The sequence below is a fragment of the Hydra viridissima genome, unplaced genomic scaffold (genome assembly GCF_058129835.1).
Source record: "Hydra viridissima isolate aposymbiotic clone 2 unplaced genomic scaffold, HvirCarnegie_v1 scaffold_2, whole genome shotgun sequence".
NCBI lineage: Eukaryota > Metazoa > Cnidaria > Hydrozoa > Anthoathecata > Hydridae > Hydra > Hydra viridissima.
The window spans coordinates 11,765,527-11,780,232 of record NW_028324301.1 but is presented as its reverse complement, the minus strand read 5'-3'; the positions used below and the strand labels follow the sequence as shown (position 1 = coordinate 11,780,232).

Genomic DNA, 14,706 nt, shown 5'->3' with positions numbered 1-14,706 from the left:
AAGAACAATCATAATGAGGGTAATGGTGAAGAAAATGCTATTTTCGTTTCGCGTAAAAAAGTTAAACTTGACTTCAATAAAAACTATAAAGTAAGAGACTTCATGAAATCCATTCTGATGAGAAATTTACCTATGACGGTCGCTGATGACACGGGGAAGAATGAGATGATTAGAAAGCTCTTCAAGCTTTTGGTGTGAGATGGAATCGTCAGAAAGCAAAAGAATTTATTCTTAAAGTTGCTGACCAAACTTACAAAATTATTGCAATGGATATAGAAAATGTATATCCATCATTAATCTTTGACTCAGCGTCTCGTTTCAATACAAATATTTTTTATGCAAGTATTCGGTATATAAAAGATTGAAAATTGCACGATCGAACTTTGGGAACACTCACTCAGCACAGACGGCAGCTTGGAGTGGTTTTAGCTGATCAGCTAATTACTCTGATTGCGAAAGTGGGGAAAGGAACAGATGATATTTACTCAACTTGTTCGAATCATGGTAAAAACATGATCAAAGCTTCTGATGCTATCAGAGAAATGCTAAATCAAATGATCGTTTGTAATGAATTTGTTGAGGAAGAACAACAGTTTGGATTTGAAGATTTAGATCTGCTTGACCGAGTCAATTATGAAGAAGAAGCTGTTGAAAATCTGAAGATACAGAAAATGCAATCGAAAGGCTATCACATACTCAAGAACAAGAGAGAAAAGTAAATGTGTTAGAAAATAATATTGGTGCAATCTGTACCAAAATGTTTTGTGGAGCGCATGTTTGCCAATTAGCTGCAAAAGACGTAACAGAGCCGTTTGAAGCCACTCTTGTTGAAATAAGGAAATTTGTAAGAAATACACAAGCGCCTAAATAGGATCCAATATTTGCTGATCTCAAGAGACCGCGCAAAGATATTGCTCCGAGATGGAGTAATACTTATATCATGGTATCAGACATGTTTGAAAAACTCGCGATATATGAACAAATCGGGACTAATCGAAATAATCGCGAGCTAAGATTAAATGATGAAAGCTGGAAAATTATTGAAGAATATGCAAGAACTTTCAAGACGATATTTTATGCAATGAAGGATTTTCAAAGATCAGACTATACCATGTCGGACTTCTTTTTACGATGGATGAGAATGGTGATGAATTTAGAAAAGATTGCCGATGGACAAAATAATTTAACATCTAATTTTCTAGAAACTTTAAATTTACGTTCATAAAAGATTTTTGAATGTGATGCTTTCATCGCTGCTCTCTTATTGGATCCTCGTTTTGCATAAAATAGTGCTAGTCATGAAGTTTTCAACGATTTATTGAGAAGCCGTGGAGTAGATCATCTACTGAAGATTCATCACTTTGTAAACTCACAAAGACAACTTGCTGAAATTGCTTGACAGCCTGAAAGTTTACGAGATGAAGACGAAGAACGTTTGATTCAACTTTTAGGTAGAGATTTTACTATCATTCAGTAATTGATAATTAACCAGTAATTGATATCAAGCGGTTTGTTAAATAAATTTTATTCAATTACATTAAAAAAATCAAGAATTTCCACACTGTATATCAATAAAACTTATATACTACTCAATAACTTGATATTAATGATTTTTGTCATCATAGAGTATTATTCGTTTCTTCCTTTTTTTTTTTTTTTTCTTCACAAATCTAACGAAAATATCTTAACCTTTTATTGATTTAATGTCAAAAAGTCTAATTTTAAAGAAAAGTTTTTATCTTTTAAGTGTTTGAAAAACTTTGAAACTTTTAATGATTCGAAAATCAGTTTGATTAGACAATACTTGTTGTTTGATAAACAAATAATTGTTATCTCTTCTTTCAGGAGGAGGTCAACGTCAAAGCATAGATATTATACAAAACACAAGAAATCATCAGCAAATAACAAATATTGTGTATAAAGAACCACGTAATGGTGTGAATGAAAATTTTAATATTCTTGAATATTGGCATTTAAAACGCGATGATCCTAATTGGAAGGAACTTTATAATATTTCTCAAGTTGTTTTTGGTGCTGCATTTTCTCAGGTCAAAGTTGAACGAGATTTTAGTCGTTTTGCAATGGTCTTCACCCATTTGAAAACTAGACTTTCGAAAGAAACGTTAAACGCGATTTTAGTAGTTAGACAAAATTTGGATTTGCTTGACAATGTCAAATTTTCTTTATTACGTTAATCATATATAAAAATAGATTCTATTTAATGTTAATTGTTCTAAAATGGACTATAAAACACAAACCAAACTTTAATTCTTGTCTTTGAATACTCAGTAAAATTGAGTTGTTTCGATGATTAAATCGATTTTTATTTAAGTTTATGTAATTAAAAAAAAAAAATTACGAATGAAAAATGTTTGTAAAATATTTTAAAATTTTAAAAATTTATTGTACTAAAATATTCTTTGCTTTAGGTGTAATTTTAAAATTTCTTACTTTATTTGATAGCTTTTGAAAAAAACCATTCTCTGAAATAGTCATAATTTTGTTAAAATACGCAAAACTTGGCAATGAATGTTATTAAACGATTTTTAAGATTTCCGTATTTTGGGGAGGCGGACGCCAATGGTTGCGAAAGAAAAGTGTATTCGAGAATTTTTTCGTCTTTCATCAACTCTGCTGATAGCAAAATAACTATATTCAACTTGCATTAATATTGCTAACTGAAACATTTGAAAATAATGACTAGGCAAGTCCTTGATTAATAAAAAAATATTTAGTCCTAAATAAGTTATAATTAAAAAAACCGCAATGAAAACAACCACAGTGTTGTGGTGTTTGACGTCATTAAAAAATACTTTTATACTTTTTTTTTTTCTTGAGGAACGTCATTTTTTATCGTTTCTAAATTTTGTATAATATCTTCAGGATGGTGGAAAAACTTATCAAGTCTAAAGTATCTAATTGGAGAGTATCGAAAAAAAGCTTTTATTTACTATCTTAAGTTTTAAATTGACAAAATATTATTAATCTTCCAATAAGCTTGAATTATGTTATAATAAAAACAAAAAAAAAAAATATTCCACTTAATGTCACTTGTTTTGAAATGGAATATAACAAAAAACCCAAATTCTAAATCTTGTTATAAAACACGCATACATAACACATGCAAACAAAAAATTTATTACATTAATTTTGACATTTGTTCTTACCTAATCTTGATACGCTGAATTCAAATCAGATTTTTTGCACAGAATTTTTTAATTTTTGCAAATTTTAGGTAGTTAGCACATTTTTTCTGAAGTATTTCTGAATTGAAACTCATATGGAAATTCTAGGGTATATTTTGAAAGATATTATCTTTTACAAAATTAAAAGATGAAAAAAAATGTTTATAACATGTTTAAAATAAACAATTTATAGCATAAACATCATCCTATCAAAGTCAAACTTTTTATAAACTTATAAAAAAAATAGCGTAAATTTTAATTTTGGAAATGATTTCGAAGAAATCGTTTACTCATAAATATTTAATCAGGAAGAAACTTTTGCTTGTAGCTCTCTCTCTTTTTTTTGTCAACTTGTTTGATGAGTAGTCTGCCATCATGCGTTTTTCCAAACGTCCTTGATAACGATCATCCATTTTCTTAAGGTCTTGGTGGAACCGTTCTCCTTTAAATAATCATCTTGACCAAGAAACTGTTTAAGATGCCTATTTACAAAACGAAGTTTTATATTCATTTTGCATCGAAGAGCACAAAAGGCTTTCCACCCTCTAACAATTAAATCAGCAGAGTTTTCTACTTTTTTATTTCCAAGAGAGTTTTTTTACGACAGCCACATATGACAACCAAGCTGTTTTTTCCTTTCTATCGATTGTTTTAAATTCTTTATCACTTTTAAAATAGAGAGTTTATGGGCAATGAAGAACTTCTGCTCTTTTTCCTCTGTTGACAAACATCGCAACACATTTTGTTTTCATTTCTTCTGACGGTGGGAAACTAAATTACCAACTTCAGTATGGCTTCCGCCGCTAGTTTGGAGGCGGAATCTACTGGAGGCGGTCTCTAAACCAATTTGCCTCCAAAATATGTTCTGACGGTGGCCGTTAGTGGCTTCCGCCTCCCGCTTGGCGGCGGCATCCAAAACATTCTAGCTCCAAAAATAAATTCTTACAACTGCTGCCAATCGGGAGGCGGTCTCTAAATCAACTTGCCTCCGATATATCTTCTGACGGCGGCCGTCAGTGACTTCCGCCTCCAAAAAAAAGTCGGCCTTTCGGCAGAAAGTTACTTAGCCCCCGGGAGGCGTTATCAACTTTGTTAAACATCAAGTTGCACGTCCATTTCTTATGTGTGCTTGGTTTTATCAACCTTTTCTAAGTAGCTTTAAAAAGAAAATTTTTTATAAAATTTAATGAAACTCTGAATGGATTTTAATGATTGTAAAACTAAATCTAAAAAGGTATACCAGAAATGTTTGTCATTTAAAACTTTTTATCTAAGATATTTTAATAATTGCTGATTATAAAATATTATAAGATAGAAATTTCAGAAAAATAAAGCATGAATTTACTGTAGGAACCAAATGATCTTAATGCTGAAAAAGTTTTTCCGTACAGGATGCGTAAAAAATTCCCGCACTCCTCTGGCAACTACTTTTTTTCCCTTATTTTAAAGCATATCGTTTATTTTTCTGCATTATTTATGCTCTTCTCTAATCTTTGAATATGTTTTAATACTGAGGTTTTTAGGTTTCATGACGAAATCAAGAGATTTGCGGCCGGCAATTGAGAGGCTAGCTAAAGAGAAAAAGAAAGCATCGGAGATCGCTCGTCTTCTGAATGTTCCGCGGCGTACGGTTTACGATTGCTTAAAGCGACTTGAAGAAACTGGTTCCATTGATGATTGTCGACGTTCTGGAAGACCAAAAACTGCAACTTCGGGTAAAATTGTCAAAAAAATCCGCAACAAGATTCGGTACAATCCAAAACGATTGATGAGACAGATGGCCAAGGATGAAGGGATTTCGGAAGGTTCAGTTCGGCAAATCGTCCACATAAAGCTCGGAAAATACTCGTACAAAATTCAAAAAGCTCACGGACTTACTGATCGGATGAAAGCCACTCGATTGGCCCGTTGCAAGGAGCTTCTCAAGCGATTCAAGAAGCCGGCGGACGCCTTGACGATTCTCTTCACGGACGAGTGTCTCTTCACTGTCGAGCAGTTCGTGAACCATCAGAATGACCGGATAATCGCTGGATACGTTCAAGAAGCAAACCAGAAAGGTTGAATTGCTTCAAAGACAGCTCACCCCCAAGCAATGATGGTTTTCGGAGCAATTACAGAAGACGGTAAGATGCCATTGGTTTTTGTCGATCAAGGAGTGAAAATCAGAGCTCAAAACTACCTGGATGATATTTTGACGACAGAGGTATTAACTTGGACCAATTCACACTTCGGACAGCGGTTTTGGACGTTTCAACAGGATTCCGCCCCAGCCCACAAAGCAACGGTCGTCCAGGATTGGTGTAAAGCCAATTTTCCGGGTTTCATCACACGAGAAAAGTAGCCTCCAAACAACCCGGATCTTAATCCCCTCGACTATTCCATTTGGGGAATTATGAAGTCCAAGGTTGGAGCTGTTCGTCATCCAAATTTGAACTTTCTACGGCAAGCACTCGAAAAAAGAGTGGGGCACTCTTGACGATGATATGGTGTCCGCCGCGGTTGAAGCATTCCCCAAGCGCCTCAGGGCGTGTATCAAGGCGAAAGGAGGACTTTTTGAGATCTGACTTGTTTTTGTTGTTTAGTATGTTATCAAGAATGTTTAAACTTTTGGCACATTATGATAGTTCTATGTGTTTTTACGTCGTAAATACTGAGTGCGGAAACTTTTTACGCCTGTAGAAAACGAGTTTTTTTTTTAAATAAAAAAAAAAAATTTCTACGGAAATGAAATTTCTGACTTATGAAGACTCTTTAATGGATTTTTTTTTGAAAAAAAAAAAAAAAAAAAAGGAAAATATTTCTCACACATGAAGTCTCTTTAATAAATTAGGCGACGACACATTAATTAACGCGTATTTTTAAATGACCTTTTTCCCACTAGGTCAAATCGAGCGTATATACTGTAAAAAAGATCTTAATGAAGCGAATGTTAAAAGGTTATTATAAAAAATTGATATTTGAAATTTTATTTTAATTTAAAAATCTCAATCAGCAATTCCTAATTAAACTTGGTGTCCAGCTTTTTTTCTGTTTAAACTTGTTTTTAAATTGGTAAGTCAAAAAATGATTCAAATACTTGGCTATTTAAAGCATAATAATATGTAAATCAGATAACACACAAATAAATATATAGGTACATTCGCTTTTATAAAATTAAAATAAAAATTGGCAATGGCCAAAATATACAAAATATAACGAAATCTAATTGCTATCATGATTAAAAATGACAGCCGAAGAAGAGAATAAACTGTATAAGTACTTAAACCGTATTATTAAAATAACTTTAGAAGAAACATGAATCGTATTAATAAAATAACTTTAGAAGAAACATGAATCACATTGAATAACAAAACGCCACATGAACACAATGTTGAATCCTCAACCCATTCTCCTGCAACCTGCAACCCATTCTCCTACTTAGAAAAATAACGTTTCTCAAAATGCAAAAGTGAACTTTTCGAGACCTAAGATATCGAATGTTACAAAATGTTTTTTAAAAAAATTTTCTAGATTAGGCGTCTTGATAGATAATATTAGCTTTTTCATCTATTTCATCATTTTCGATGTAAAAATCTTCTTCAAGCGGTTTGGTAGACATATCTTTATAATACAACACTTGACCCTTATTTTGGTTGCGACGTCTCCGAATCAGTACGAAAATAAGAACAATTACCACGCCGACTAAAACCGATAAGAATATTGCCAGATAAGATCCATCACTTATTTGAGTAGCTTGATCTAAAAATACAAGACACTCCTAACTAACCATATATTTAAAATATTAGTCAGAAATATTGAAGCTTAAAACATTTTAAACGTACACTTTGAAAAATTAGTTATTAAAGTGGGTCTTTTTGCAGACCAAGGATAAGTTATCTAAAAATAAAGAAAAAAGAATATCAACATTAACATTTTTTTTCTTTATCAAATTAATGATGCAAAAATAACGTTAAATGAGACAACGATACTTATTAAAATAACGTTAAATGAGACAACGATACCTATTAAAATAACGCTAAATGACACAACGATACTTATTAAAATAATAATAAATGAGACAATGTTACTTGTTAAAATAACATTAAATGAAACAACGTTACTTATTAAAATAACGTTAAATGAGATAACAATGTTAAATGAAATTGTTAAATGAAATTAATGATAATAAGTAGAATTGGAAATATAATAATTGTAAGAAATGAAATTGAAAATAAATAACTCACCAAAACATTTCCATTTTCCACTTTGTCTGATTTACTCACAGACTCAAATGATTTACTTTTTTTAGTTACTGTTTGATCTAAAAATATAAGACACTCTTAACTATCTTACATTTAAAATATCAGTCAGGAATAGTGAAGCTTAAATATTCTAAACATACATTTTGAAAAATTAGTTATTAAAGTGGGTCTTTTTGCAGACCAAGGATAAGTTATCTAAAAAAAAAAAAAAAGAATATCAACATTAACATTTTTTTTTATCAAATTAATGATATAAAAATAACGTTAAATGAGATAACGATACTGATTAAAATAACGTTAAATGAGATAACGTTACTGGTTAAAATAACGTTAAATGAGACGTTACTTGTTAAAATAATGATAAATGAGACAACGTTACTGGTTAAAATAACTTTAAATGAGACAATGTTATTTATTAAAATAATGATAAATGAGACAATGTTACTTGTTAAAATAACGTCAAATTAGACAACGTTATTTATTAAAATTATGATAAATGAGACAACATTACTGGTTAAAACAACTTTAAATGAGACAACGTTATTTATTAAAATAATGATAAATGAGACATTGTTACTTGTTAAAATAACGTTAAATGAGACAACGTTATTTATTAAAATTATGATAAATGAGACAACATTACTGGTTAAAATAACTTTAAATGAGACAACGTTACTTATTAAAATAACGATAAATGAGACAATGTTACTTGTTAAAATAACGTTAAATGAGACAACGTTATTTATTAAAATAATGATAAATGAGACAATGTTACTTGTTAAAATAACGTTAAATGAGACAACGTTACTTATTAAAATAACGTTAAATAAGATAACAATGTTAAATGAAATTGTTAAATGAAATTAATGATAATAAGTAGAATTGGAAATATGATAATTGTAAGAAATAGAATTGGAAATACTTAACTCACCAAAACATCTCCATCATTTACTTTGTCTGAATTACTCACAGACTCAAATGATTTACTTTTTTTAGTTACTGTTTGAGCAGAAGTAGTGGAGATTAGTTCTACCCCATAATTAGAAGAACGAAAAACTGCTGTTCCTTCACATTTCCCTCCAATTAAATGCATCCCACGAGGACACTTACAGGAAGTGATTCTCTTTTTCCCATTATTACCAAGTAGACATAAATGACTGCATGTGTTGTTGAAAGCACAAGGATTTACACCTAAGTAAAAATACCTTTGAAATAAACGCTAAATGTCTTACAACATCTTTTCCCACATACTTTTAAATGCTGAATTACGGATTAAAAAGTTTTGATTTTTTACCTAAAGGTTGCCTGGTAGGATGAAAAACTTTCACATCCATTGGTGCAAACAAACCAGATTTTAAAGTTTCAAGGGGAAGAGAAAAATCAAATTTTGATACAGAATTTATGCTATCTTTACTCCAATCAGTGAAATACAATTGACCTTCAAAACCATCCAATGAAAAAGGATGAATGCTGTCTAAAAAAAAAAACAACTTAAAAAAAGCTGTTTATTAAAAATTAAATTATCCTGCTGTTTAACAAAGTAGTTTTTTTTGTTTAAGTATTTATTTTATAATTAATACCAATTATTCTCAAAAGTTTCCTATTCTTTCCATCAAGATCAACCACCTCAAGTCTCTTAAGCTTTGCATCAATCCAATATAATTTATGCTGAACAAGATCAACAGTTATACCATTAGGCCAAATGATACCATCTTTAACAAGTTCTTTTCGTGTTTCTATATTTCCATCCATAGAAATCTTCTCAATAGCTGCTGACACACCCCAATCACTCCAGTATACATAGCTAAATAGTATGAATGTGGAAATTATATCATTTTTATGTTAAAGGCAAAGAAATAATTTTAGAACAAAAAAACTCTTATTAAAAATTCCAAATCTTTATCAACTAAATTAATTGTAAAGTTTATTGTACCCTTCAATCGGATCTAAAGAAATTGCCCTAGGTTCCATCAATCCAATTTCTAATAAATCAGCATTATTTGCCCCATTTATATCTGCAACCTCAATTGTCTTATATCCAGTGTCTGTCCAATAAAGCTTTCCTGTTAGCCAATCTACTGCCAAACCATCTGGAGTGTGAACATTCTTTATCAAAATTTCTTTCTGGTAATTTGAGCCAACCTTAGCTCTATTAATTGTTTCTTGAACAACATCAGTCCAATAAACAAAGCTATTTTTAACATCAAAATCAATACTGACAGCACCTTCTAGACCAGTAACAGCAATATTGTATTCACGACCACTTGATGAAATTCGACGGATATCTCTTCTATTTGCAAAATAGATCCAACCTTCATCTCCTGCAATTGTTGTTTTTTTTAAAAAAAGATTTATTTTTTTTAAAAAATAAAACTTATTTTTAAAACTTACTTATTTTTATATGTATTTTTAAAGATAAAAAAAAACTTTTCTAACTGACCAATAACTCTGCAAGATTTTTTGTTTGGTTCCATCATAAAACCATTAATACAAAAGCACTGATAACTCCCATTTGTATTATTGCAGATTTGATGACATGAACCATGCATTTTACATTCATTAACATCTTCACAGGTTCTTCCATCAGCAGATAAAGTGTAACCTAAAGTTTACATCTGGATACTTTAAATCTAAGTTATAGATATTTAAACAAAACATGCTTCAATTTTTAATGACCTTTACATCTTTAAAAAAATTTAGAAAAAAAAAACATTTTTTATTTCATTCTTACCAATTTTCTTAAGTTCAACCTTTAAATTATACAGTAGAATTTATGAAGCAGTACAGTGATTGTCAACATATCCATCCTTTTTTTTTTTTTTTTTTTTTTTAAATGTTCAATACTTAAAAGCTAAGTGTTTTTATATTCTGGTTATAAACAAATTATATGTAATTGTTTTTGGAATGACAAACTAGATAAGCAACCTAGTTGTGCTTGAGTTTGTATAAAGTTTGGACCAGAGATTGAAGGTTAATTCAATGATTAATCTTAAATTATGTTTTTAACGAATTGTAATCTGTATTCACTTTATGTAATTGAAAATTAAATAAAGTGTTCAAATATAGGATAAGAGCAATTTTTAATCAAAATATTACATACCATGAATACAATTTGTTATAATTTTAACACTACATTTTTAGATGAATATAGCTTATTTAAACCATAGCAACCATAGCAGGAGAATTTAAAAAGTAAGAAAAAATAAATTTAAAAAAATAGTAAAAATATGCATTTGAAAATGAAGTTTTTCTTTTCATAGAAACAAGCAAAAGAAGTTGTTTAAAAACATTTAAATGTTGATTTACTATAGTGTAACTTAATACCTGATTTACATGAACAAGCATATCCAATAATCAAATCTGTACAATTCTGACTACAATGGCCATTATGATCATTGCATTCATTAATAAAACAAGATTCTGATTCATCATCACCATTTGGACAGTTACTTATTGAGTCACATACATTTTTCCAATCTAGACAAGTCTTACCATCAGAACATTTAAAATGGTTTGCAGTGCAATTCTCAGGTTTGGCATCTGAATGAATAAAAAAATGCTATTTGTATAAAATTTCATATCAACTTTTATACTGATTTATGGTAATTGTTTTAAAACAAACTGTTTCAGAAATTTAACAAATATCATTTTAACCACAATTATCTTCATCTGAACCATCTGTGCAATCTTTTAGACCATCACATCTCTGATTGGGTAAAAAGCATTGATGTCCACTTTTGCATTTAAAATTATTCTGATCACATAGTATTGGTTCTAAACAAGAAAACTAAATATTAAAACAATTAAATCAGTTATTACATATATTAACTGCATGTATAAGCTCAAGATAATTCTGTAAAGCCTTTCATTTTGATTACTTGTTATGAGTAATTTACAAAACTGTGTTTAACTTAAGAGATTTACTTCTTCTTTGAACATTTTATTTATGAGAAAAGGTAATTAGAACATGGAACCATCTAGTCTTCAGAGATTACCATTATTTTGGTTTGATTCGATTTGGTAACTGTAAGGGGCCTAAAATCAAGATATAGTAAATGTAAGTATTATACAAACATGTTTCTCACCACAATCAATTTCATCAGATCTATCAGTGCAATCATCTTTAAAATCACATTTCCATTTTGATCTTATACATTCTCCAGAGTGACATTTCCAAAAATTAGTAGCACATTCTGGAATATGGAATGTTTTATTTTGACAATTCAACTCATCAGAATTATCACCACAGTCATTATTTTTGTCACATAGCCATTCGCTCGGAATGCAACGCCTATTTTTGCATGTAAACTCCTTATCACTGCAAGCCAAATTGGTTATATCTGAGTAAAAAAGAGAAAATTAAAATCATAAACCTTCGCTTTTAAATTTAATTCTTAGTAAAGACTTGAACCATGAGTTTGAGGTTTGACATTACAATTTAACATACAAACTTCTACCTAACTGCATTAATGGTAAAAATAATAACTTAATAAAATCTCACGACGTTAATGGGTTTTTTTTAAGTTCCTAAAGTTTTCAAGGTGCATTCTTTATTGTTTTTTATTGAATTACGGCGGGTTGCGACTGTCGAGTGCCAATTTATGCTGGTGTTTATTACAAGAGAACCTGTTTACATGTTTTTAAAGAGCATATTAAATTTTTAAAATAGGCTCGGGAATGCTTATTCAAAATTAAAAATCCCAGCAATGAAAGAGTTGTGTTCAAAAATGTGCCTAACATATAAAGAAAGGCTCAATAATATGATTAGCGCATGCTTTTTTTTAAACAAAGTGTGAGCCTAGATATCTATGCATAAAAGCGTTATGCTAATAACAGAAAATGAAGCTTGCATGGGTTGAGGCGTATTTAACGAGCGGCATGTTCCTTTGGTGGCCTTCCGCGTTTAAAACTTTAAGTTTAAGTGCACTTTCTCGGCTGTGGGCAGATAGAGAACCACAAACCGCAAAACATACGAGCTGCGAACCGGCAAATTGCGAATGTTTAAGAAACCAACAAGATCATCTGGTTAGTGATTCAAAATAAATAATCGATAAACAATATGATTGCGGTTCATAAAACAGTTTGCAAGTCTCTCTTTTGCGAAACTACCTTAAAATACCTTAAAAGCAAACCCTTTTACAATTAATTACATATAGCTATGCATAAAAAAAAAACTTTATTTACTAGATGTAGAACAGTTCTTCTCATCGCTACCATCGTTACAGTCAGTTTGATTGTCGCAAATCCAGTGATTATCGATGCACGTCAAACCATCAGCACACTTAAACTTATTTGGCAAACAAGTAACCTCTTTTACTAAAGTTTTAAAAAAAATGGTGTCATGAAATAACTTTTTTCATGAAAAAGATCAAGAAAATTAAATTCTTATATCAAACCGTCGCAATTTGCTTCATCACTTTTATCACCACAATCGTCGTGGTTATCACATGTCAAACGTACAGGAATACATTTTAAATTTAAACATCGGAAGAAATTTTCTTGGCATAATAATTCCGATCCAGCACCTAATCCTGTAAAACACATTTTAAGAAAATACAAAACATTTAAATTAGTTATCAAATATACTTAAATACAATTAACCATATATATTTTTATATGCAATTGGAAGGACTTTACCTTTGAAACTCATCTTGCCACAAAACAGAAGAAAAACAGCAACTGCCCACCCCATACCTATTCACGTTTTTCAACTAATAAGAAACAAAATTCTATTTAAGTGCATTTATTTTATATTGACAGGCTCAGAATATAGCGCACCTTAATTGTCTATTAGAGATCTTATCAATAACTTAATAGTCTATTAGAAATCTTTAACAATTATACAGATAAGTTAGTTTTGGATTTTGGGTACATGAAATGATTAGTATTTTGCGTATCAAACGTTACGCTAAACAGTAATAACCAATTAAAATTCTTTTTATTTATTCCCCTCACATTTTTCTCTGGAGTACAAATGTTCATTTACTTAGAAAACTCAATTCAATTTAAAATTTCCCATCAAGCAACTTTTTTAATTACTTATTGAAAGCAATATTCCTTCGACAATATGCTATCGTCCTTTTTGCAACATATGTAAGTCATCTGCTTCTTTTTCAAGAATAATTTTCAGCTTCAAATACTAAGATAATTTAAGTGTTATAATGTCTTAAATTATTTAAATCGATTGATGAATATAAAAACTTGAAAGTATTCTAAAAAATTTGTCGAGTTATCAATGAATCTTTTTTGTGAATGAAACAAAAATTAAAGAGAAAAAAAAACAAAAAAAACCGTTTCATGACCATTTTTAAGTCTTCTGAAACTTTCTGAAAGAGTATTTCAATCGGGGAATGTTGAATTTTTTTTTAAATATAAATTGCTTTAATAGAAAGTATTTCACAACTTAGTCCAATTCTAAACTTATCTTATATGAAATTTATTTTAAGTGAACGTTTCATATGTTAAAAAATTTGACATTATAATAATTCTCATACCGACGCTGTATTAATTAATGTTATATATAAATAAAATTGAAGAAAAAAAAGATTACTCACAAATTTTAAGAAAATATTTATGTCTCAGTAGAAAACAAGGTTTTTTGAAGAAATTCTTAATATATTGTCGAACTTAGGACCGCCCAATTACTCATTGGTTTTTCTTTATGTAGATCCTCTGATTTTTCATTTCTTTTATAGTAAATTAAAACTTTTAACATAAGACGTTTGTTCATAACAAAGGATTTTTCTTCACTTCCTTGGTAAGGGATTGTTTACATTGGAAAGTTATTTTAACTACATTAATATTTTAATTCTTTTCTGGCTTATGCAATAACCTTTCGTATTTCAAACTTTTACTACAATTTATGAATAAAGAATTCATCAAAATTTTATTTTTTTAATGTTTTCTGAAGATGTAAAACTCAGTTAGAGAAACACATTTACTGGTTATGTATTAAATATTACTTTATATTTTAATTTAACTGAGTTTGATACCTTCAGAAAATTGAAACTTGGATTATTTTTATTAATATAAGCTACAACCTTACACATAGTTTTGCAATTTCATACTTTTCTTTATTCGCTGTTAAAATGTTAAATCTTTATCTAGACTTCTAATTTTTAAAGACAGTGCGATTAAATAGAATCACAACTAAAATTTTTACTTTAAAGATGACAAAAAAAAAAAGGAAAATTGGCGTATGACCAAAGAACTTTGAGTGAGGATATGAGATAGGAAAATGCTTTCTGTTAACCTTGGTAGGGTGTGCTTTTTAAGGACAC

At 29.8% G+C, this 14,706-nt stretch overlaps 1 protein-coding gene across 4 annotated transcripts; it reads right to left on the bottom strand.

Annotated features, from left to right (window-relative positions):
* Positions 1 to 6,261: 6,261 nt before the first annotated feature.
* Positions 6,262 to 14,182, bottom strand: LOC145197106 (low-density lipoprotein receptor-like). Of its 4 annotated transcripts, none has more exons than XM_090078272.1 (16): positions 13,981 to 14,182; positions 13,064 to 13,137; positions 12,823 to 12,957; positions 12,611 to 12,742; positions 11,512 to 11,766; positions 11,081 to 11,200; positions 10,751 to 10,966; positions 9,867 to 10,028; positions 9,360 to 9,747; positions 9,007 to 9,230; positions 8,721 to 8,900; positions 8,358 to 8,617; positions 7,567 to 7,621; positions 7,409 to 7,485; positions 7,007 to 7,061; positions 6,262 to 6,923 (listed from the first exon to the last, which is right to left on the bottom strand). In XM_090078272.1, exons 2-16 carry the CDS (start codon positions 13,116 to 13,118, stop codon positions 6,697 to 6,699), a joined length of 2,541 nt encoding a protein of 846 aa, XP_089934398.1. In that variant the 5' UTR covers positions 13,119 to 13,137; positions 13,981 to 14,182; the 3' UTR covers positions 6,262 to 6,696. The 4 variants fall into 4 exon arrangements, with proteins under 4 accessions (XP_089934398.1, XP_089934399.1, XP_089934400.1 ...); XM_090078273.1 differs by lacking the exon at positions 13,981 to 14,182 and adding an exon at positions 13,466 to 13,521; XM_090078274.1 differs by lacking the exon at positions 13,981 to 14,182 and adding an exon at positions 13,382 to 13,400.
* Between the last annotated feature and the right edge of the window lie 524 nt (positions 14,183 to 14,706).

Bases quoted from the DNA above. Each gene is read 5' to 3' on its own strand.
- LOC145197106 (XM_090078272.1), bottom strand. From the start codon at position 13,118: ATGGGGTGGGCAGTTGCTGTTTTTCTTCTGTTTTGTGGCAAGATGAGT. The intron at 12,958-13,063 runs GTAAAGTCCTTC...TGTGTTTTACAG, and splicing joins TGGCAAGATGAGTTTCAAAG to GATTAGGTGCTGGATCGGAA. The intron at 11,201-11,511 runs GTGAGAAACATG...TTTCTTGTTTAG, and splicing joins ATCTGATGAAATTGATTGTG to AACCAATACTATGTGATCAG.